At 43.6% G+C, this 23,527-nt stretch overlaps 1 protein-coding gene across 1 annotated transcript in view; it reads right to left on the bottom strand.

The window, feature by feature from the left end:
- Window positions 1–23,527, bottom strand: part of ELAPOR2 (endosome-lysosome associated apoptosis and autophagy regulator family member 2) — a 102,174-nt gene that overhangs the window by 18,691 nt on the left and 59,956 nt on the right. The window contains exons 3-13 of the mRNA XM_050324884.1: window positions 16,433–16,628; window positions 15,588–15,735; window positions 12,938–13,024; window positions 10,473–10,578; window positions 9,690–9,842; window positions 8,305–8,393; window positions 5,102–5,282; window positions 4,217–4,345; window positions 3,178–3,268; window positions 1,488–1,590; window positions 104–241 (exon numbers count right to left, since the gene is read on the bottom strand). Coding sequence (XP_050180841.1) covers window positions 104–241; window positions 1,488–1,590; window positions 3,178–3,268; window positions 4,217–4,345; window positions 5,102–5,282; window positions 8,305–8,393; window positions 9,690–9,842; window positions 10,473–10,578; window positions 12,938–13,024; window positions 15,588–15,735; window positions 16,433–16,628 — 1,421 coding nt within the window. The remainder of the gene's footprint in view (window positions 1–103; window positions 242–1,487; window positions 1,591–3,177; window positions 3,269–4,216; window positions 4,346–5,101; window positions 5,283–8,304; window positions 8,394–9,689; window positions 9,843–10,472; window positions 10,579–12,937; window positions 13,025–15,587; window positions 15,736–16,432; window positions 16,629–23,527) is intronic.

The following is a 23,527-nucleotide window of genomic DNA, read 5'->3' as shown; positions in this document are numbered from 1 at the left end:
CCCTTACAGGAAGCCTGTGAGCTTCAACAGAGGGTGAGAGCCCTAGGGATGAGTGTCCAAGGAAAGCTGTGTTCTAAAGACCTGTATGTAAAGAAGTACTTACATCTTGGCCCTCATTTATTCTCTGAAAGGCCCAGGTGAAGGTGAAGGAAGCATTTTTGGAGATGATGTGAGTGTAGGATTGTTTTTCTTTACTTCTTTCCCATGATTCCACCACATTGGTATTTTTTCGATTAACATCCTATAAAATAGATATATTTTGAAAACAAACAAACAAAACACACACACACACAAAGTGTGGTCATAGTACACTAAACATCAGCATTTTATGATATAAAGATTAGTATATAAAAAGGACTTTACAATCACATTTAACAATTAATATAAGAGAGCAAACATACTTATTCTGTTTTCCACAACTGGCAAATTTTTAATTGAGAATGGGTGTCCATCTCAAAAGATGTTCTGATTCATATAAGAGCTAAGTTCAAAGTCCTGTAGTAGTTTATAGCCATTATGAGGACAAAATCAGCACAGTGGTTCTTTCAGATTTGAAATTTTGTTTGTAAAACAAAATGAATGTAAAACTTGCAGGCACAGGAGCACAGAAAGGGGAAGGCAAAAATTCAATGGTAAATTGTAGTTTCTGACATCTTCAGATACCCACTTTGATGGTGTCTCTTGTGAAACAGAACTAAGGCCAGTAATACAGCACCAAGATTTACATGACAAAACTCTGCTCAATCTATGTCTATATTTCTTATTCTCTATTGGCTTTAAACGTTCCAGTGAAAGATGCTTTTCCTTTAAAACAGATTCCTTTACATTAGCACTAAAGGCAGACTCTTAAATTACCACCTAATTTCCACTCAATTCTCTTTAAATTAAGAGCAGATTCCTCTAAAGAGCCACTAAACACAAAAAAGGACCAGCATCCCCTTTCACTGGAAGGGGCAAGGGAACTGTCACAGATCCAGTTACTTTCCTCAGCTGATGGGCTTTCAATAAGCAGACCATGAATGTAAGTAAAATGGTACTTTGCTTTCACAAACATCTGCCTGCTGCCCTACTGATCCCCCCAGGTCATTGATAGGATCAAGTCTAAACCTCCAAACTGTCCACTTCCCATCCCTCCATCCCACATCTTGATTTGTAGCTCTGTCACTAGAGGCCAACTCAACTGCACAAGAGACACTGATAATTTCATCGCTCGGTTTAACAGGAAAATTTGGCTCTTTAGTGTCCAATAACTTCTCTTAGAATAAACAGATAACCAGGAATGGTTCATAACTCACAGGGTGGAGGAATTTCTCTAGGTCATTCATTAAATCCTTCCTGCAAGGGCACTGCAGATACTAAACTAATGTCGTAGTTAATCTTAATCATAATAAACCAAGTGCAACTAATCACACCTATGTAGAGGTATTAGAGCGACATGTGGAATATCAGGCTCAGTCCTCAGTCATGGAGAAAGAGGTCTCACTTACTGCCATAAAGTACAGCACACAATCTGCTGAACAGATGGTCTCAAAAATAAAAGTAATCCGTCCTAGTTCTGCCCCAGTTGCTCCTGTCACTGATGTCGGAGGTCTGTTTAACAGAGAAGGAACAAAACATTTAAACAGTGCTCTCCAGACAGGCAGCAGTCAATCCTTCAAATTCCTTTTGGGATGTTGAAACTATCAAAGTCCTGTCACAGAAAGCCTGTCCTTGCAGAACAGCAGAGGGCAGGTTTCACAGTGGCTCTGCACTGGGTGTCAGGTGCAGCAGGGTCATTTTTTGAGTGTCTGAATTCTTTATTGTACAGTCCCCTCCTTCTAATGAGCACCCAAATTTGACCATATTTGTAGGGAGTTTCCTTATTAAAATGCATTGCATGTTTAAAGTGATTTTACACCATTGTAATTGCATCTACCCTCTGCTGATGGGGGATGCTTTTCAGGAGTTTCAACCAAATCAGAAGTATTCAGGGTGCTCTCCTTGTGAGGCCACACATTGAATACTGTGTCCAGTTTTTGGTCCCTCACTACAAGAAGGACATTGAGGTGCTGGAGCATGTCCAGAGAAGGGCAATGGAGCTGGTGAAGGGTATGGAGCACAAGCCTTATGAGGGGTGACTGAGGGAGCTGGGTTGTTCAGCCTGGAGAAAAGGAGGCTCAGGGGTGACCTTATCACTCTTTACAGCTGCCTGAAAGGGGGTTGTAGCCAGATGGGGGTTGGTTTCTTCTCTCAGGTAACAAGTGACAGAACCAGAGGAGATGTCCCCAGGTTGTGGCAGGGGAGGTTTAGACTAGATATAAGGAAAAATTTCTTCACTGCAGGGGTGGACAGGCATTTGAACAGGCTGCCCTGTGGTGGAATCACCATTCCTGGAAGTGTTCAAAAGGCATGTGGATGTGGCACTTGGGGACTTGGTTTAGTCCTAGGTTAATAGTTGGACTCAATGATCTTGGAGGTCTTTTCCAAACTTTATTATTTACCTTTAATTTAATTGCTGCTTGCCCATACTGTAAATTAAAAATCAGGGTTTGCTCAGTGGGTGTAAGAAGTCACCAACTCCTTCAGCTGAAATTCAGTGAAGGAAGGCTGATGTTCCTCTTGCCATACCTTACCTGTCTCATTATTTTACACCAGTCTGAGCTAGTAGTCTAATCTCACTCTTTTGACAGAGACACAACCACCTCACCCTGTCCAAGGGTTCAGGACAGAAGGGATATCCCATTCTCCTGCAGTGCCTGCATCTCCCCACTGGCTCCAGGGGAAGCACAGACTGTGCAGGCTGCCTGGAGCCACAGGGCAAAGTAATTTGAATTTCACTAAAATACTGCAAGGGCAGGCTCCAATATCCACCCCATGGCAGGTTTAGCTGGTTGCTTTGGAACAATTTAAAACCAGAGGGATAGGAGTATCTCTTCTCAGGTTCCAGACAACCAAATGTCTGGTATCGTAGAATGAAACAAACACTGCTAAAAACTAAAGTCTTACACACTCGTCTGCCTCAATGGACTGACTGGGCACTACTTGGAATAAAATCCAAGTTTCTTCTTGTCTCTCATTCATTACATTTTTCCATTTCAGAAAGGAAAACCCAGATAATTTCAGGGGTAGTGTCAAATAGGTGTAAGAGGCAGAGATATACAAGAAATATATGGAAAAAAAAAGAAAATAGTTCCTTACTTAAATCCCGGGATGTGCAGGTTCAAGATAAGATAGTCATTGTCAGAGCCTCCTGCCGCGCTCTGGATGTGATCACCAGCCACCTCCCAACCTTCATAGGACAGAAAAAGAACAAAATTTCAATAAATGGATAGCGAAAAGAATCTATGTTCCCATAATTTTTTAAGCAATTCAGTACTTCAGTGTATTTTAAAGATACCTGGTATAAACTATAGAGCAATATTATAATGCTTTTCAATGAAAAATTTTAGCAATTGTATGAACTGCTGATTATACAGGCAATTGTCACCTCTGAAATCAGCAAAGCAATTGCAATTCCCTGACCTGTGCTGTGCAGCTCAAGGTGGATGATCCATCTGATATCTTCCAGCCTTAAAACAGATGAATCAATGAATCCGTGTGCTAAATGTTAAGCATATACTTCAGTTCCCTTCTGCTCAACACACATAATTCAAAGCTCGAGTTACATCGGTCTGACACGGTGGATCAGACAGGAAAATCTGTCAGAGGAGGCTGGAGGTGGAAGAAGTCCCAAATGGGATCATTTTCACTGGTGAGCTGTGACTGCTCTCTGCTGCAATTTTAACACATGTGCAGGGAGAAAGCTCTGAGTGCTAAATGAACTGAATCACAGACTTTGATTAAGTTTTGCAAAAGAATTATGTATAAGCTTGATGAGCATAGTTGTAACAAAATGAGATAAGCTAGGGAGAAGTCAAACAGTGCTTTTTTCAATATGAAAGCATCTGAAGATACATTGAAGTCTATAGTGGGATAGGTCCTTGGCTGAGGGGACTTCACACAGGCTGCAATTCCTGCCCTCTTCTGGTGTACGAGAGATTTTTCATTTCTGTTTTGTGATACTGTGACATTGCTTCCTACAGGAAATTTCAAGCCTAGTGCAATTAAAGAAAAGGGGGGGAAACTGTGTTGTGAGTCATGCAGCAAAGAGCACACTCATTTTGATGGGTGCTCTGTTACAGCAGTGATCCATGCAGGAGAAAGGCAGGCACACAGCAACACAGGGAGCCGGACTCACCGTTCATGCCATCGCATTTCGAGTTGCCAACATTGAAGCAAGATGTCTTCATGTTGCCTGGCAGGATGTTCCACCACTTGTACTCAAACCCAAGGGCTGGTTCAGTCCCAGCAGGGCAGGCTTTGCACTCTGCAGGCCAAGAGGGCAGGAAAAGGATATCACATGGCCAAAGCTCATCTCAGTGTTTTAAAGAACATAGGTACTACTTTTTTATTCTCTGGTGCAAGTAATAACCAAAGAAAATAATTTAATTTTTTTGTAATTAAACAGTCAAAGACTTACGAGGACCAGAGGAGTGGAAATGAGACCAGCATTTTATAAATTGTAGATCATAAGTTCATTGTAAGTAATTAGCAGCTGCTCCCTAAAGCTACATTTCCTTTTTAATGGGTTCAGCTGAAGGTTTGATCATGCTGGTAAACAAGAATTCTCACTAAATGCTGTAAGGGACCACTGAGCTAATACATCTCAGAATCAACAAGCCAGAGTTTAGACTAGACAATGTTGTCAGGCTATGAATTTGACAGTGCTTATAATGAGGTTTTCACAGGAAAGAACTTGGCTTGGGCAGAAGAAGGGGTAAGGAGGAATTACTGACTGTAAAAATTCTGATTCCCTTCTCAGAATCCCTTAAAATAACTCTCAGGATGTTTATATCAGCAAAGAAATGAATCCAGAACACAGCAGGTCAACTTAGAGCAGCAATCCCTGATAAGAAAGGACTTCTGAGAGAAAACAGATATCCAGCTCCCTCTCTTCAATGTCATTTAACAAGTATTTTGTGCAAAATGGACTCTGGTTTGTGATGATGTATCATTTAAATAAGTCACATGCAATCAGACAACTGCTTTTGGGGACACATGCAATTGTTTTGCAGACTCCTACCCTGTGTCCCATCCGAAAATGTGCCTGGCGGGCAGGGAGTACAAGAAGATGAGGCATTGTTGTAGAAGCCAGGATTGCAGGGTGGACAGTCCTGCCTCTCTCCAGAAGGAGGTAGGGTCAATGCATCAGGGAGATCCTCTCTGCAGATCTTGGGTTCAATCCATTTGTACATGATCTGAGTCTGGAATGAGAAGACACTGAGCTCACACAGTGTGCCATGAAGATTTAGGACTAGATGCACCAAGGTCCCCCTTGTAAATTAAATCAGGGTTTTCCCAATGACTGAGGCCAAAACAAGACATTGTACATCCAGGACTATAAAGGGGAGGATGGATAAGGGAAACAGAAGTAATTGGGTTCATGGGAGATTCCAAGATATCAGACCTTAAGTACAAAACAAAAATGTGAAGCTTAAAATAATTACTACTGTTCATTCCTATTTAATTAGTAAATATCCCCATGGAGACATTTCTGAGGAAAGTCAGATAAATAATTCTAATGACTGCATAAGCAATCTCTGCATTTTTATTGTAATAACACAAAATACACCTTCTGCATCATAAATTGGGAAGGTATCTGTTAGAGAACACCACAAGTTCTTCATTTTTTCTCCATACTGACCTGTTCTTTGAAAAGTCCTCAATTTCTCTCCAACCATTTTTCAACCTACTAAGCAAATGCCAAAACCATGCAGGAGCTCTCCCAGCCCCCCTCCAGTCCCTCTGCATCACCTAAGGAGCCATTTATGAACACCAGCATGAGTCAGTCCATGGTGTTACCATACACAGCAGTATGGCCTCTCTGTCATCACCTCTCTATGAGGAGAGGCTTTAGGTGAAATCCATAACCTGTGAAGTTGGGTTTCAAATTTCATCTTGCTTTGGGTCTATCTCTGAAATATCTCTTTATATCTCAAGATGAAAATTAGTTGAATTGCATAACTGAGAAACCCATCTGGCAAGAGTTAAACCTGACCTCAGCTCTTGCTCTGGGTACTTCCACCCTTTGGTCCCAGCAGTGCAATCAGGGATCCTTAAGGCCAGCAGCTCAGGTAAGCAAGGTTTCACCTTATGAATTTGATCCAGACCCCCTGTCATCCTGGGCATTGAGCTGCTTGCGCTCAAGGTTAGCCCTCTGATAACACAGAGCACTTCAAGTAGTATCGATCCTCTTTGAAACTGTTTCAAAAAATAAGCTGGAAGGAGCTTCAGTTCAGACTCAGGCCTTGGCTCCTGGGAGCTGCAATTAAGCTGAGGGTTTCACACTTCATCCCTGCCTGTACTTCTTTGCAGCCCTGCCTGTACTTCTTTGCAGCCCTGCCTGTGCCAGGTAATGTACCCTGGCTGACCCACACACATCCTGGCAGTCCCATGGACACAGTGTCCCAGCTTCACATGGGTCGTGTCTCATCTCTATGGACTTGTTTGGCCACCTTGGCTCAGTTTGGCCACTGGATCTGCTTTGCCCACTTTGCTCAGGCACTGAAGGACTGCTCCTGCTGTCAGAGTGCCACCCGTTCCTATGGATCCAGCAGCCCAAAACCCAAACAGACTGCACACCACAGGAATCCTACTGTATCTGAGCAGGGAGAAGAGGGTCAGAGGGTCCCTGCAGCCATGGGGTGAGGATCTCTGACACTGAGGATGAAGCACTCAGCCTGGGATTTTGAAAGCAGCAGGTAGATGAAAAGTCAAGAGGAGTCAAGTGCCTAAATCTCCTGAGTCCCCTTCTACACGTGGAGTGGGACAGGAGGGAGACAACAATCTAATCTAACGTCCAGAGAAAATCCTGGCTTATTTTAGTAATCTATGGATCAGTAGGCTGGTTCTTTACAGCCACAGTTCACCTGAGATGGCCTGCACAGTCAGACCCTCTCACTGAGCTGCATCACATGGAGAGATGGATGGGGGGCATGGCAAACCTGGCCCAATTTTCAGAGCTTCAGAGCACTAAGCAGTGAGAGCCACGGAAAGGGTCAACAGTAGGAACCTATTTAGTGCCAGGGAGAGTTGGATCCCACAGAGCAGTGACAGGGTAATCTGCAGGAGGCTGCAATTAAAGCAGTACCTGGGGGTGTAGCAGCAAACACCACTGCTAATTTCTCAAGTCATTAGAGGCAGTTTACAGAGCACGAATCAGTGAGTCAAGACCAGGTTGCAGAGCCTTCCAGCTCTTGGGCTAAACAAACTGATGCTTCCTTATTAAAGCACTCAAGATCTCATCTGCGTTTTGGAACTGGCTGATCAGGAGACTCCAAAATACTCCATCCTGCTAGCAGATATAAGCCAGCAACATAGAGGTGCTAGGGATTTTTACTGCTTGCAATCCCATCCAGATCTAAGGGAGATGGGTAAGGAAAGAGGCAAAAGAGGACTGACCTTGTGTCCACACCTCTGTGAGCTTCTTATACCAGTAAACAGGAGTTTCTTCTCCAAATTCCACCAAAATTCCCACTTGATTGCTAGGACAAAGGGCAGGAAAGCTCCAAATCCAGGTTGCTCTACCAGCAGGTCCTTCTATGAGATGATATACCCATTGGACCTAAGATCTCTGGGTGAAACAATCTCCTGAGGGTCCAGGTGATATGAGGCATGGCAAGCACATCACCAGCAGCTAAGCTCTGCTGCTGAACACAAATACTCCCAGGCTGTGTATACAACATTATTTCAACAGATCACGGGCCCTTCCTCGACACTAAAACTAAGGGACATAACATCCATCATACCTATGCAGCCAAACACTCTTCCACTTGAAATAGGAATGGTCGTATCCAATGATCCTGTGCCCGGGCACTGCTGGGACAGGGCAAATTATCACAAGCTCAAAGTATGCCAGGAAAGATTGCTAACAACCAAAGAGCCAGGTTTATTCTGGGACAGTACTTAACCTCTGCTCCAACCAGCATGGAAGCATGAAGGTAGCACCAGTGACCCCGTCAGACTCATCACAAGTGCAAGGAGCTTATCATCTCACAACAACAGATCCCTTAAGCAGACCCATGACGGGCAGATTCTTACAGAGGGATAAAGGCTGGAGAGAAGGCAGCTAAAGGACAAACCCTAAGCCTCAGAGAGATTCAATGCTGGAAGTAAAATTGGGAAAGTAATTGGGAAAGGGATTCCTAGAAACCCTACCTTGTTTTCAAATTCCGAGGTAGCAGTAAGCTCAATGAGCATAAAAATAGTATCATGCCTTCTACTTACTTTTCCTTCCTTATCACATGGGGTATGGATCTGGAAAAAGTCTTTGCTTGTGCATGGAGGACGCTCTATACATGCGCTAGATCCCTCATCTAAAAAGAAAAGGTGACAAACAGGATATTAAACTATCAAATGATCCCTGGAAACAAACATAATGAGCTTAAAATATAGAGATTAAAATGAGTCAGCAGAAAAATACAAAACAAGAATGAAAAATCAAGCTCTTAATGGAGTCTGCATGAACATTCCCCCAAACTGAAGTGTCGGAAGAGGGAAAATACCAGCTATGCTTGTGCTGCCACAAAGAACTTCATTGATTCAGTATGCCCAGGGAGAATTATTAGGAAGAAGTTCTTTACTATGAGGGTGGTGACACACTAGAACAGCTTGCCCAGAGAAGGTGTGGATATCCCATCCCTGGAAACAATCAAAGCCAGATTGGATGGGGCTTGGAGCAACCTCGTCTAGAGGAAGATTCCCTGCCCATGGCAGGAGGGTTGGAACTAGATGATCTTTAAGGTCCCTTCCAACCCAAGCCATTCTATGAGTTACCAAAACCCTCACCCCAACCCTTCACCTTCAAGCAGTAATTTGTGCAGTTTGCCACCATGGGAATATGTTCTCACTTGATAAGGAACAAAATTACTCCAACCTGTTAGAAACTTCCTTACAGCACTGGCCCAGTTTTTCCTCTTCCCAGATATTTTTGCAATATTTCCTTTCCCACTGTGAGTACAGGCACATGCCCAAGCATTTGCCATAATCGGTGATAGTGGGTCCTATGTTTGGTAACTTATTCTTCAAGAAAACTACTACAAGGGAGAAAACTACTACAATGGAGAAAACTGAAGACATTTTGACAGTGAAGAATAGATTAAGACCATGTTATTTGATGGTCACCAGCTAACCATAGCTGGGAATGCAGAGGACTTTGGGACTAGGTTTTGCAACTGGCTCACCACACCTTCCAAGAATAGCCGAGGCAGGGACAAGCCCAGAGAGAGTATTTGGAAAGGACATTCCTCAAAACGTGTTAATTCTGAAGGAGTAATGAAGCAAATGCATGTCATCACCAACCAGTAACACAAGTTACCACGAGAGGGCACAGCATGACTGTTAAATCCTTCAGAAGAACTATTGCCTTCCAGGTCATAAAGATCTCCATCCCTTCATGTTAACGTGGATGACCTTAGCCAAGTTCGACTGTGGTCTGCTATGTATACGTACCCTCTGCATATTTTGGGAAGTCCCACGTTCATTTCCACCTTTCATATCAACTGGAGACTAAACTTAGTTGTTGTATACAACCACTCTCACACCTCAAACATCCGATGACCTCACGTACTCAGACCCTCCTGGTTTTGCTTAACCCCACTTGGTTTATGTACCTGCATAATACATTTCTTCTTTACACTTGGTGCACTCTTTAGCTCCTTTCTCAGAATAAGTATTTCGTGGGCACACCTGGCAGCCAGATGCACCTGGTTTGTCACTGAAGGTACCAGGCTTGCATGAAAAGCATTCAGACGTGTATGCAACTCCTGTAAATAAATTAAAACACTGAAAGAGAGAGGTACACTCCATAACTGCTGTCTACCTGCTCATGGGTGAGAGCAAGGCAGCTGCATAAAACAGCATAAAACCCACAGAATTTCACCACTTGATTAGACACTTTGGCTTTGCTGACTCATAATTTAGGTCTTTAATCTTTGCTCCTCAATGCAGGTCTGACCCACCTAGAAACCTTATATGACACTTCAAGTTTGATTACACTTAGAACAGGACTAAAAAAGCAACCCCAGATGAAATAAATAATGTAAATTATATTTAACTGTCAATGCTATGATATATATCCATTTATCATTGTTGAGAGGCTTACCAATAACCATAGTCTTTTTATACTACACTAGAGAAACCCTGCTTATTATTTTTCTCTTTCTATGTGCTAAGACAGTCTTCTCCACTAGACGGCGTCATTTACCAGATAAATTAATTTTTCAGCCTTTTCCTACCAGTGTGAAGTTTTGCTGTTTCTGCTCTTTAGAGGAGCAGACAGGGGACAAAGGACTACACAAATCTACTTCAATGCTGTAGGCACACCAGTAGAAATAGACTTGGCAAACACTATGAAGAAAGAGTGAGATAAGACCTAAAAGACAAATAACTCATACCTTCAATTGTGATGTTTTTCACCAGAACTGGTTTTACTACTTTGGAGCCCATGAGAATCCCTGTTGTTCTCCAGTATAATATATTGCTACCTGATTTCAGAGTTACCTGCAATAACACATGTGACAGTTATCAGACATCCCCTCATCAAGACATTGTTTTATTTCCCACTTCCACTACTCAGATTTCTTGCATCCTAGCAGTGATCCTGGCTTTTCCTAAGCTGCTTAGTGAGTCAAGAGGAAGTAGGGAGGTGCTGCACAGACATCTCTGAGGAGTGTCAAAGCAAGCTTTGTTAAAAAAGTTTCTCAACACCCAGTTTTACGGAAGAACACCAAGAGCTGTTTCTGACCTTGTTGTAAGCAGAATTTGGAAAACGCTGTTCCTGCCCTTATCCATCTACCCCCGGCACTCAGAAGCTTTTATCTCTAGCTCTATGTTCAGAGATAGTCAATCAGTTTGTTTTTAAAGCCTTGAGATACGCTTTCATAAAGAAACTCAGCATGACCCAGAGTTTAAAAATGCAGGCTCACAAGAGAGTTTTGTTTAGAGGCTTTAAAAATCAAGCTCTGCCTGCATCTAACACTACAGCATAGTGATCGATAAGCCAGGCATAAACCAGAGCTGTCCCCAGCAGCAATCCCAACCTTCCTGCTCATTTCTGACCCCAAAGAGCAGATGAAATGCAGAAAACAACCTGTTTTCCAGTTACCCTGGCCTACTTGTTTTTGTGGAGTGGTTCAGTAAGTGGCTGCACGCCTGTGCTGGCACGGGAAGGGTGGTGGCATCATGGTTGGGATGAGGGGCAGAAAGAAGGCAGAGAACTTCTTTCAGCAGCAGTGTTGGTGCCTTCTGCCTTCAACTCGCTTATGTAACTACAATGCCACTCTCATCAATAAAAACAGCAGGTTTACCAAGTCCCTACCTGTCCTGAAAAGCTGTATCACACCTACTAGCCCAGTACAAGATGCCTATTGCCAACACAGTGATACTGGCCTGAAGGTGCTGCATTTTCACACAAGAAGAGGGTTAAACTCTACCAGCATAAGAGTCCAGGATAATGTGATATATAGCAGTGCTGTACAGGTCTGGCATGACCATGATTTTTGTTCACCCAGGTTAAAGAGTTCAAAACTTCAGCAAAGTGAAAATACAGCCTATTGTATCTCCCACACCCAAGCAGCTACTACCCAAGGGGGCAGAGGAGAGCTGAGTTACCACAGGTAACTGGGATCATACTGAGCCAAACATTGTGTTGTGTGGGGTAGAGGCACCCGACATCAGCTCTGGTGCAGCAGGGCTCACTTGCTGAGAGCAGAGGCTGCAGCAACCAGAAGACTGAGCTCAGAGAAGCCACTGTGACAGGATTTTCAGCACTCAAAAAAACACTTAAGGAGCGCCAGAATCATCATCTCATCTGGCTCACTTGCCTACATTTCAGCCAGGCATCTCAACAACCTTCATAGCCAGGGAAGACACCTGCACACCTCAGATGATGAGCTCAGATGGCACCATCTCCCGTGAAGACTCTGTCTACACCCCTCAGCTCACCCAGGTCCATGTCCTGGCTTTGGATCTATGGCATAACTCATGACCCTCATCCCTCCTCACCCAGATCTCCAGCCACCCAATGTAACTTGCACTGGTCTTGCATCTGAGCAAAGAGGCACTGCCAACCAGAGCTGGCTCAGGAATATGGTTTTTCCTCCAGGAGGACAAGCAGACCGTGGACAATGAAGAGTATGCTGCTGCCTGTGCCCATAAAAGCCTTTTTCTTCTGGCATAATGTCACCTATGCTGGGCCTTTGCTGATATGGCTCTGTGAAAAAGAGTATGATGGTTCAGTAGAAGCCAGGCCTCAGCTAATGAGTTGGTCTATGCATGGTCTGTCATAAAGCAAACTCAGCCAGCTGGGTCATGGGCCAGCCAAAGGGCTCCTGATCCCAACATGGACAGGCTCATATCCGTGCTGCAGGAGCCGCCCTGGTGCTGCCAGCTTGTTTTTCAAATAGGTAAGTCCCCAGAGAGCAGAAGCTGGATGCAGTCCAGCTCTTCTGCACACACTTGAGAATAAAATCTGTCCTGCTTGTCCCCACGTACACATACCACGTCCACTGCTCTGCTGAGGGAATAATCTTGTGTTCTCGTGAGTAAACAACTGTTGTAGAAGATTTCAATTACAGCCGTGCAAAGTGACTGTGGCGTGTGGATTTGCATAAATCTATTTAACTTCATAAAGCACTTGATTCAAAGCCGAGGGAAATCAATACAAAGTCTTGCATCTATATCATTTGCTTTGGGATCAACCTCTTGGGGATCTCTGTGACTTTTCCCCTCAGTACTAGGGAAAGCTGTGCTTCTTCAAATGCATTCCCAGGAGCCAACCCGTTTGGTGTCTGCCCAGAGGAAATCACATACATTTATAAATGGAAAAGAAACTTCCTGAAACAATTTTTCGTACACTTACAGAATGAGAGCCCCACTCTCCGTTGTCTGTGAGCTTCACCCACTTGTCTGCTGTGGACTCCATCTCTTTGCACTGGTCATTTTGTATCTGATAATAAAAACACAAGATCAGTGACCACAATCAGGTGCATCTCTCTGTCAGCATAATGACTGATGGGAATTAAAAGACTCAGCTTTGTTCCTCTTGTCAACATATTTAGGACACCACCTGTGGCAAAATAAACTCCCAACTTTCAAAATCTGCTAAAGCTTAATAGTGCCTCCAGTGACCACCTCTGACATAGATGACAAAAAAAGCAGCAGGAGGAGAAGAACTCAGAGTTATCCTCTCACTGTCTGGTCAGACAAGAATGCTGAGCATTATATCTTGCCTGCTTCCTCCTTCTCCTGAGCCCACCAAGACTTAATTCTCTAAAATCCAGAGGCCATGGACTTCTAAGTCAGAGGGGAAGTAGGAATGGATGGGCCAAAGCTAGAAGAACTGCTTTCTCTGCAGCCAATATCTGCTGTGTCTTTGGTCCACTGCCACCTGACCTAGGGATGAGAGTAACATTATCAAGGGAGAGGCAATATGCCATGGAGAGTCTGTCCTGGCAGAAGTGTGAGATTGGTTGTCCCTCACCCAGGTCCAGGGCAGCTCAAAAGCCTTTCCTTACAGCAGCATTTGGGACACTTCTTTCTTCTTATAACTCTCTTCTCAGACGGAAAAGTCTCATGTCCCTTTGATGCATGAGATCACATACTCAGCTTTTATTGCACCAGGGAGAAAAGCCAATTCAACACTTTCAGACACTTGACCTAGAGTCAAGGATCCTCCTCAGAGCTGCTCCATGTCAAGTCTGAAGTTGCGTAACCCCACATCCTCCAAAGCATCTGTACGCTTAATCTCCACCTAGATCAACAGCACTGAGGAAAAGAGGTGAGAAGAAGCACCTGTGTAGAAGGTAGATCCCTAATTCTTTCGTGGAACATGAGCTACAGCATCTTTGTGTCATGGTTTCCATCTGCAAAAAGGAGGTAAGAATGTATAGTCTCTTCTCACCAGGTGTAAAGGGCGTCAATACGTAAGAAGAGCCAGAGAAGGGAAGATCATACACTTCACCATTTGCCACTGAAGTGCCACTGTCCAGAGCTAAAGCACCATTGTTAAATATATTTAAGCACAAAGACAAGCTGGGAGGGAAAAAAATTTGACTTTTCAGGAGTGTTAAATATGGTTTCCTTGAAATACCGAGGCTGACTAGGAATTTATGGGCAGTTCTATAATGGACTGCACCACTCTGCAGATGCTGCTTTTTGAACAGGGAATGATAAATTTAGAGGAGGTGAATGAATGGCATATGGATAAAAGCAATAACCAAAAAGCGACTTTCAAAGCCAGCACTCAGAGAAACAAAACATTTGCTCCATTGCAGGAGCAGATCTGTCAGTCAGTCAAGCAACTGGAGCTGGGATTCATAATCCTGGCACATTCATGTGACAACAGAGAGTATATTTGCTGCTTTCTCCCCATGAAAGAGGCAGGATAGTCTAATATAAAACTCAAATGGCTAAATAGCCTTGCCTGCACCATCTGTTATCAAAGTGCAATAGCAATCTATCACACTGATGTAGCAGCAAGAGGGTGCCTCCAATAGGTAATGTTTGTCCTCCTTTCCCAGTTCTACTAAGGGTAAGGATACTTTGTACTTTTCTCCAAACTTCACGAAATATTAACCAACATCAGCTAAGACTTCTCAGTCTTGTGAGGTACCATGAGCTATGTTTTTCAGGTAAAAAAACAGAGCTCGTCAGACAGATACAGAGGCAGTAACAGAGGAAACAAAATTTTCAGCCATCTCCCTCTCTGAATTGCCCTCCCATTACGTTTTTTTCTCTCCCAAATGACAGGTACAGGTGTCAGTGGAACCTTCCAAAGCATCTCAGTAAATTGGGGCATCTACACCACACTGCAGATACTGGTGCTGGGAACCCTACAGCTGCCTGGACCACAACCAGTCCATCCACGTGGGCAGAGCAGGATCTCCTTCCCCATTCTGGTCGCTGCTGATCAGACTGTTTTAGCAATCTGGGTGCAGCATGGTGCAAGCCCAGCCAGGCTGCTCCCAGTTCAGAGCTAATGATCTCCGTCCAGCCCCTTCGTTTCACAATGCAGATGCATCGTCAAAATCTAATTCCCAATTCCCACTGAAAGTCATCTGAACTTCTGCTTTTCTTTTCATCTTAATTACTAGGACACAAATTCACCTGAAATCAGAATTAAGGTTTCCACATACTACTACCCTGGAAGAAGTCTTTTTAAACACTAAGTCCCTTTTTGACATCTCAAGTCAAACACCCCCAAACTTGAAGCGTCTCTCACCAATAACTGTCTTGCAAAAGGCTGGACTAACTGGGGCAGTCATGACCCCTAATGGAAAAATCCCAGCGCATGGCAGACAGCATCAGTTCTGCCTGAGTTTTGAAGATGAGATAAATACCAGAAGACAGCATAAGTGACAGAAGGGGAAGAAGATTTTTTTATCTCGTTCAGCCATAACAAACTATGGGCATACAGGGGATGTAAAGGGAGGTAAAGCTGCTTCTAATGGTGTTTTTCTGGGTTGAATTCTTACAATGTAAGGTTGGATTCACCATATAAAAAGCCTTACAAAAAATTCAAAGAAGATGTTGTTGTCAATATACTGGTATTCGAAGAAGACAGAACCGGATTTCTTCAGGTGCACAGCGTAGATGAGGGAAACTGTACAATCATCCCTGTTCGACTCGATGTAATTCCCTCGAGGCGTCCATGAGGAGCTGATGAACATAAACAAAACAAACCTCAACTGAGATCACAGACTCTGAGGTGACTATTCTTACACTACCATACAAAAACATGTTACATAATAAAGAACCCAGAATGCCACAACAGCTAACTGCAGTGAATTTATAAATTTATTACTGGATTACCGTTTATTTTTCAACTCTAATAGATATAATAGATATAGTAATTGTATTTTATATCTGGTTTTATTTTTATATATTACATTAATAATATAAAATCTAATACTTTTCATTAAAACGGTGCATGTGAAAGAGTATGGTACAAAAAGTTGATGACCCAGCCTACATAAGAAAGGTTTATTATCCACTGGTTCAATACACCTTCAATTATACTCAGAAACAGCCTTCTGCAACCACCATGAGTCTCTAAATAGGCTGTAAAAGGACCTTTTAGCCACATTTACTATGTCAGGACCCTGGAGCTTTACAGCTACAAATAAGAGCACCTCCAGGCTGGTGGTAGACTGGCTAGCTGCTGATGAGCCCAAGGAGACCATGCCGACAGCAAAGAGATGGCTACAAAGTTCACCTCCCAGCCACTCTTGTTTGCCATTAGCAGGGCTGGTTACCCTCCGGGGAGCTTAGATGAGTCATTAAGCAGCTTTGTGCTGCTGAGCTGTCTCGGGTTTACCCACGGCTGTGTAACCCAAATGCAAACAGAACTTCTTACTTGTTGCAGCTGTCGGCCTTGTTCTCAGATGAGCCAACCGCCGTGTCCATGAAAGTCGCCACGTTGGAGAATCCTGCTGGCAACTCATCCCACTCATCAAATTTGATCCCACTGCCCAGTGAGTAGGTCCCCTCTGCACACTTGCTGCACACCTGGTTCTTCATCTCGAGGTACTCACCAGAGGCACAGGAGAAAGCTGGGGAGACAATCATTTACAACTTGTGAATGGATACATTAATCCTTGTTAATTTCCATTATTTTTCTGCCACTTGCTTAATTAAGATTGAACTGCCACTAAAGGCAACCAAACAGAATGCCCCGGTCCCAGGAACACAACAGCTGAACTACCAGCTATCAGCTGCAAAACTGAGATGTTCACCAGTTTTTATGTGAGATTGTTTTTCACTGATGTGGCAGCACTGAAACCAAATCCCAAATGATGGCTCCTGATTTGCAGCTTTTCTCTATTGGCAAAACAAGATTTTAGAATCAAAATCTCTCTTGACAGGCTCTGTCTAAAAGCACTTTGCAAAAATGAGGACTTATAATGCAGTTGTCCTCAGCCTTGCTCACCCAACCATTACACCTTGAGCTTAATTAAAATCACTGGTACCTGAGAGCCAGAAAGGACTTATCTCACCCACTTGTATGGCAGCTAAGAGGGATGTCTGCAGCGCACTGATGGTAATACAACACTACAAACCTTGGCTGAGAGTAACAGACCTAATCCGAGGATCTCTCCATGTTTCTGCTCACATGAACTGTATACAAAGCCTTGAACATCTTGCCTGGTAGACCAGGTGGTCTTGGAAAAGGTCACCCATGGGTCTTTGTCTAGCAGATGAGGATCTTTGACTGGGGGGACATTACATGCTGAGAAAATAACCACTGGCTGTCAGCATAGCAAAGACAGTTTTCAAAACCTGTGTAATTAGGGGAAGTATAATGAGAGGTATATTCACAAAATGTCTTTTTTACTGATGTCTCTAAAATTATTTCCTCCAAATAACTGCATGCCCCTTATCCCCCTGGTTACACCTCTGCCTGCCAAGGGAAGATCATTCTCATTATGTAGAAGAAACCTGGAGCAGCTGAATTCCTGTATGCCCAGAGCTCCCTGCCTGTGCCAGGAATCCTAACTCCTGCCTGGACACTCATTTCACTGGCAGGCCATCCCACTTGCCCCCAGTAAGTCCTCTTTGAGACTCAACATCCTGAATGGAGAACAAATGAGCACTTTCTGCAGCACATAGTACTTCCTACATTGCTTGCAGATTTTTAAATTTAACTCTGCCAGTCTAGCCAAAGCAGAATTCAGAGCAACACACACAACTCACATCCCAAGAAACAGTGGGTTTTCCTACTGTGTCACACATGCCACGTTGCACATTGACAGATATTTCATACACCCTCTTTGACAGACATAAACTCATTAGCCTGAGAAACTGCAGGATGAGACCAGACTGCCAGTCAAAGTGGTGAAATGGCCCAAAACAACTGACGCCAGCTGCAGTCCCAGCAAATGTGGTTACACAGATGTGTTGATGTTTATCTGCAGAAAAACTTCTTTGACTGTAAGTACTTTGATAAACTCATGGCTGCATAACACCATTTCCCATCTGAATCCAACCAACAGTTCAGGCTTCCATTTCTGTGCCAGGTCCTGCAGCATTTTCTCGTGTAATTGCCCTTGACGGGTGGCACTGGAAAGCAGATAAAAGGTCCATTTAATGGAAAGATCTGCCAAAGGGTCATTTTTCCCTGTTGCTCATACCAGCATACTCTGAATTTGAACCAGTGGACTTCAAGCCAACTGCTTTCTGAGCCTGTTGCTCACTGGTGAGTGGACCAAGAAGGAAAGTGGGCAGAACTCAGGCAGGGACAGGTGCTGGGGTGGGGATTCACAAGGAAATCCTGCTGCAATGGATTTTATGAAAGACTGACACAAAAACATCCACCCTCCCTGAGGGCAAATAGTTTTCTGTAGGCAGTGGCACATGATACAGCAGTACAGCTAACAACCCATCTGAGTAACTCTGGGACCTCAGCTCAAGCCACAGGATATACCTGCAGCTGGAGTCAGAAACAGCTTTCTCCAGAGACTCCGAGAAAACCAGTGAGCACTTTCCTGTGTGTCTGAAGTAAGGCCACACTTTGTACAGCTTTTCACCTTAAATATGTAAAGGTGTCCTGTCTCACTGCTTTTGCATTATTAATAAACCTTGATTTTTTCCTTTTGAAGAGTGCAGAGAAAAGCCATCAGGAAGGGAAGTAGAAAAGTGAGCTCTCTCCTGACATATTTGAATTTTTCAACAGTCTGAACATTTTTTTTAAAGAAAGCTAAATAGCAAAAATTAAGAGCACTGCTTACCCATTCCAGAATCGTGAATTTCAACTGAGTCAAGAACCATGAGCGATTCACTGCCATAATGAAGATGCAGAAGGCAGCAGAGCCTCCTATTTCATTGCAGTGAGGTTGAGCAGAGATAATTACTTTAACTGAACTAATACATTTTAACCCTTTTCAGACTGATCATTTGAGAGAAATAAAAGGGTATAAGAGACCAGACTGCCTGCCACACAGGACATGTCCTCCATCTCTCACCTTCCAGGAAAGAGATGAGCCTTTTTCTTATTCAGGTGGGGAATTACCTTCTTTCCCTCTTCTAAGAATTGTATTTATAAGGCAGCAGCATTTCCCATCAAAACACATCGGGGCTGCAAGCAAACTGGCTCTGAGCATGCCAGCTGCTTGCCAGGTTCAATTTGGGGCTGAACGTGGCTAATGGCAACACAAAACACTTTCGACATTGGAACAGATGCAACGTTTGGTCTCGTTCCAGGCGGTCGGGAGCGGCTGGAGGGGGATGGGGAGGAAATACAGCATGTGATGAGCATGGAGATGGTCTCACAGTGTCACACAACCTGGTCTTCTAGCAAGGAGACAAAAAAGCCAGGGTGAACCCTCTTTAGTCTAAGCAGCATCAGTTCAGGAGGTCATCCCAGCTGGAGATGGGCAGGTTATGGCTTTGTCCCCACAGTGGGTCAGAGGCACTTGTGGTGGGACAGGGCACAGACAGATGATCCATCTCCAGGCACTGGCACTTCGCCTTTTTTGTGGCTGCTCCATCTCACTAAGAGGTAGCTGAGCACAGGTGCAGCGCTGGTCAGTGACCACAGAAAACAGTTGACATTATTGCAGCTCTGCCGTGTATGTGGGGGTGACACACGCAGGATGCTGCCAACAGGAAGGACAGCATCACAACAGAGGAGGTTAAGGTGTGATGTGAAGTTTCAGGAATCTAAATCCTGTATTTTAGATGTGTGCTCTAATTTATCCTCCACTAAACTCTCCCTCTTGCTTCAGACTCCAGAGGACAAATTAGTTTCCTGTATAAGAGGTAGCCTTCATGATCAGCCCTAAACCCCTGAACCCATTTGTTTAGGCATTTGATACTTAATTTTCAGAGAACACAGCTCTGTTGAATAACTGGACATCACTATTCTTCTCCCTCTTTGACTGCAAACTTTATTATTACACCTTTCAATATTAGTTAGGGTGCTACACACTACACAGAGCAACACACACTGTGAAGACAGAATGTGATCTTCTTTCTTTCTGTGAAGAAAACTATGATTCATGCATGAAAAGGTTTCATGACTTGCCCCATCATTGATATTTTTGAAATTGGAAAAACATTTTCAGAAGCAGTTAAGAACAGCGTGACACACTGTGGTGTTGGATACCCTGATGCCTTCAGTAGATCTTTGGAGCTGATGCAACTATTGGTGATTCGTAGCTGTAGCTTCCTTACATAAATAGAGAGGGGGAAAAAATGCTGTGGTTTGTACAGGTGACCAGTCTTGCTCACAAAAAAGATGCTGTAAAGTACTGTTACCTAGACACTGCCACAGCAGCCACACACATTCATACACTCACGTGATAAAGCTGACACCAGATTCACTTCATAAAAAACTACCATGAGCTACAGAACTAATACCCACTGAAACCATTGTGTAAGTCTTGTCAAACGGGCCTCATTTCATTCTTTAAAAGGATTACAATCACTTGATAAAGGTGACGAGTGGGTGTAATAGACTTAGGGTTTCTAATGCAGTTAGCTGAGTTTTGCATGTCACTCTGATGAAGAAAGGTAGTGCTGCACAGTACCAGTAAGGCACATCTTAAAGGGATTGAGAACTGCCTGAGTAACAGATCTCAGGCAGGGCTGTCAATAGGAAACAGGGAGGAAGGGGGCAGTTCTGCCAGTCCAGGACTGAGTTTGATGGCTGCCCACACTTTTATCGATGATCTACAGGCAAATAAAACAGGAATGGCATTTAAGATTGTCAGGTGAGAGGCTTTTGCCAAGACTGAGTCCACTCAAAGTCAGTGTGTTTTAACAGAGTCAAAGGTAAAGACAAGCTGATGAAGGCAACGAGTGCCAGCCCTGCCTGCAGAGTGCTGAAACATGTCCTGCAGAGCACCAAGCCTGAGAATTGGAGTGGACCCACTATTCAAGAGCTTCCACTAGCAAGACATCCAAAAAAGGCACTAGTGAGATCTCTGGATATATTTAAAGGTGGAGGTAGAGATGTGTAGGACAAAACGTGTGTATTACAGGGAAGAAGATTGTTGCAGTACTGCATATAGTTGTGATTTGGCATTTTTGAGAAGTCAGTACAAAGCAAAAGGACTTTAAATGGTTTTTAAATTAGGGATAATGTCTTGCAGTGAGAGATCTAAAGTGCTTAGTCTATTTAGTTCATCACAAGAAGACTGAGAGTCAACTTGATTAATATATAAGCACCTCCAAGGGGAAGGAACACAGGATCCTGCTGCACTCTTTAATCAAGCAGAGAACTGCATAAGAAGAGCTACCTTCTGGAAGCTGAACCTAAACAAACTCAAATTGGAAATAACGCCCAGATTTTTAATAGGAAGAATGACTGATTGCTGGAACAATCTGTCATGGCATGTGATGGACCCTTTGTCTCTCAAGTGCTTCGTACCATAACTGGACACCATATGGAAGAAAAGCTCATGCCAAATACAAATTATCAGCCTCAGCATCAGCCTAGCTTGATGCATTTTAATGGCCTAGGAGGTCAAACTAGGAAATCTAATTAAACCCCCACCTCCTAAACTCTGTGAGTCAAGATCAGTGGTATCTTACCTCCCTCCTGGGACACACCACTGAAGATGTGGGGCATCCTGAAGGAGGAGCCCTGCCCACTGTGTAACCACTTCCAAGGAGTGCTTGCAATACATCACTTTGCAGATCTGACTGCACTTTACAATCACTTTGCAGACATGGAAACAGCTCCCCAGAGGGCAAAACAGACCACAAACAAGCTTGCCTCATTTGCCCTTTGACTGCAAGGCTCCAGGGTCACATTCTGTCTTTTAGTACAGCTGTGGCCCTCCTGGTGACTTAGGTGGACTGGGATCAATATTAGTTGGCACATTTCTTTTCTGGTAACTGACCCAAACAATCTCACATTGCTTAACTCTCTGATGCTGGGGGTCAGGATGGGATTATCATGAGCACAGCTGGACTAACAGAATAGATCTTCACATGTATACGGCTACTCAGTCCCTCCTGAGGTCTGAAACTTTCCTCTGGAGTGTTTTCTCATGTTGATTATCTCCCAGATACTGCCGTGCTGTGACAGAGATCGGAATATTTGAGATTTCACCAGAAGATTGACCAGATTTCAATATCCTTCATCTTATCTCAGTATCCTGCATCCTACAACACCAATTTATAATGTATTCAGTTGTCTTCCTCCCTTATGCAGCCCTGGCCACCCAGTCTTACCCCTTCCCTCATCTAGCTTCCCATCCCACACCAGTTGGAGCTGCTGCTTCTACCTCCATCACTCTTCCCAGCAGACATTTGTCTCCAGACATTTCTTACTTAACAATACCTAAAATTATTTTAGGTCTTCTGTTTATTCTGTTGCCAGTGAGCATGTGCACATTCACATGTATCCTGCGTCTCCGTGGATCTCGATGTATTACAATTTAAAAAAAAGACACAGGACTGGATTTTACCAGACTGTAACAACATTATGGGATAGCAATTGAGCAATTCTACATAAACCCATGAAAATACAAAGAAAAATAATCTCAAACACTGGTTTTCCATCTCTGCCCTCTCCAGTCCTATGTTGTTCATCCAAAGCCTCACCATCAAAGATTCAGATGAGATGCTGCCATCTCCTGAAGGCAGAGTCTGGGCTTAACTGTCTCAGCCTCCCATGGGCAGAGGTAAAAATTGTAGGTCAGAAAGGAAATATGAGGTTGGCAACATCAGGGAATTGTCCCTCTGAACAGCTGTTGTGTGACACATGGCAGAAGCCTGGAGGGGAAAATGTGGCCAAGGACAAGTACATAGAGGCTGTTCAGTGACACTGTGAGCCATCAGGGTCCACACAACGTGGATCCAAGGACCAACCAAAAAACAGAATGCGGAGAGATAAAAAAAAACAAAGCCAAAGGATGAGAGGAAATCATTGCTTCATTATTAATGTTTCCTATAATCTCGCCAGCTTCAGAATGTCTTCTGTGAATAATTTATACGAGGCTTCTCCAATAGACTGTGAATAATTGATGTTCGTTTTCTTCAGTCATTATATCCCAATGTGTTAGTAGGAACCAGACTGAATCTTAATTTAAGGAAAAAAAAGTCTGTCTAGGCTGTTTAGGTTTGAAATGTGATCACACTGAAGTCTGATATAACTTGTGAAAGAATACCTTGTGTGGAAGAAATCCTTCCTTTTCTTAAGAAGAAATAATTTCTCCTTTTATCCAAAAAATTATGAAACAGAGCAACGCTTTTTCCAGTTCACCTTTTTCCCAGCTGGCCTGGCATGTAGGACACTTTTATTATCACTTTACTGCATCATTTGGACACTGAAAGGTATGGATTTGGAGTAGGAATATCAATCAATTCATGGCAGTGGGGTGTAGAGTGGAGGAAGGTAGCCATCACCAAGGGGTTGGACAGCACATTTGCTGACAGGGTTTCAACAACCATCCTTGTGGCTCGGCATTGGACATGTCTGGAGAGTTGACCCAATACAACATGG

Source organism: Myiozetetes cayanensis, unplaced genomic scaffold (assembly GCF_022539395.1).
Source record: "Myiozetetes cayanensis isolate MyiCay16 unplaced genomic scaffold, myiCay2020 scf3, whole genome shotgun sequence".
Lineage (NCBI taxonomy): Eukaryota > Metazoa > Chordata > Aves > Passeriformes > Tyrannidae > Myiozetetes > Myiozetetes cayanensis.
Note: the sequence above shows the minus strand (reverse complement) of the source record. Positions and strands in the feature narration are given on the sequence as shown.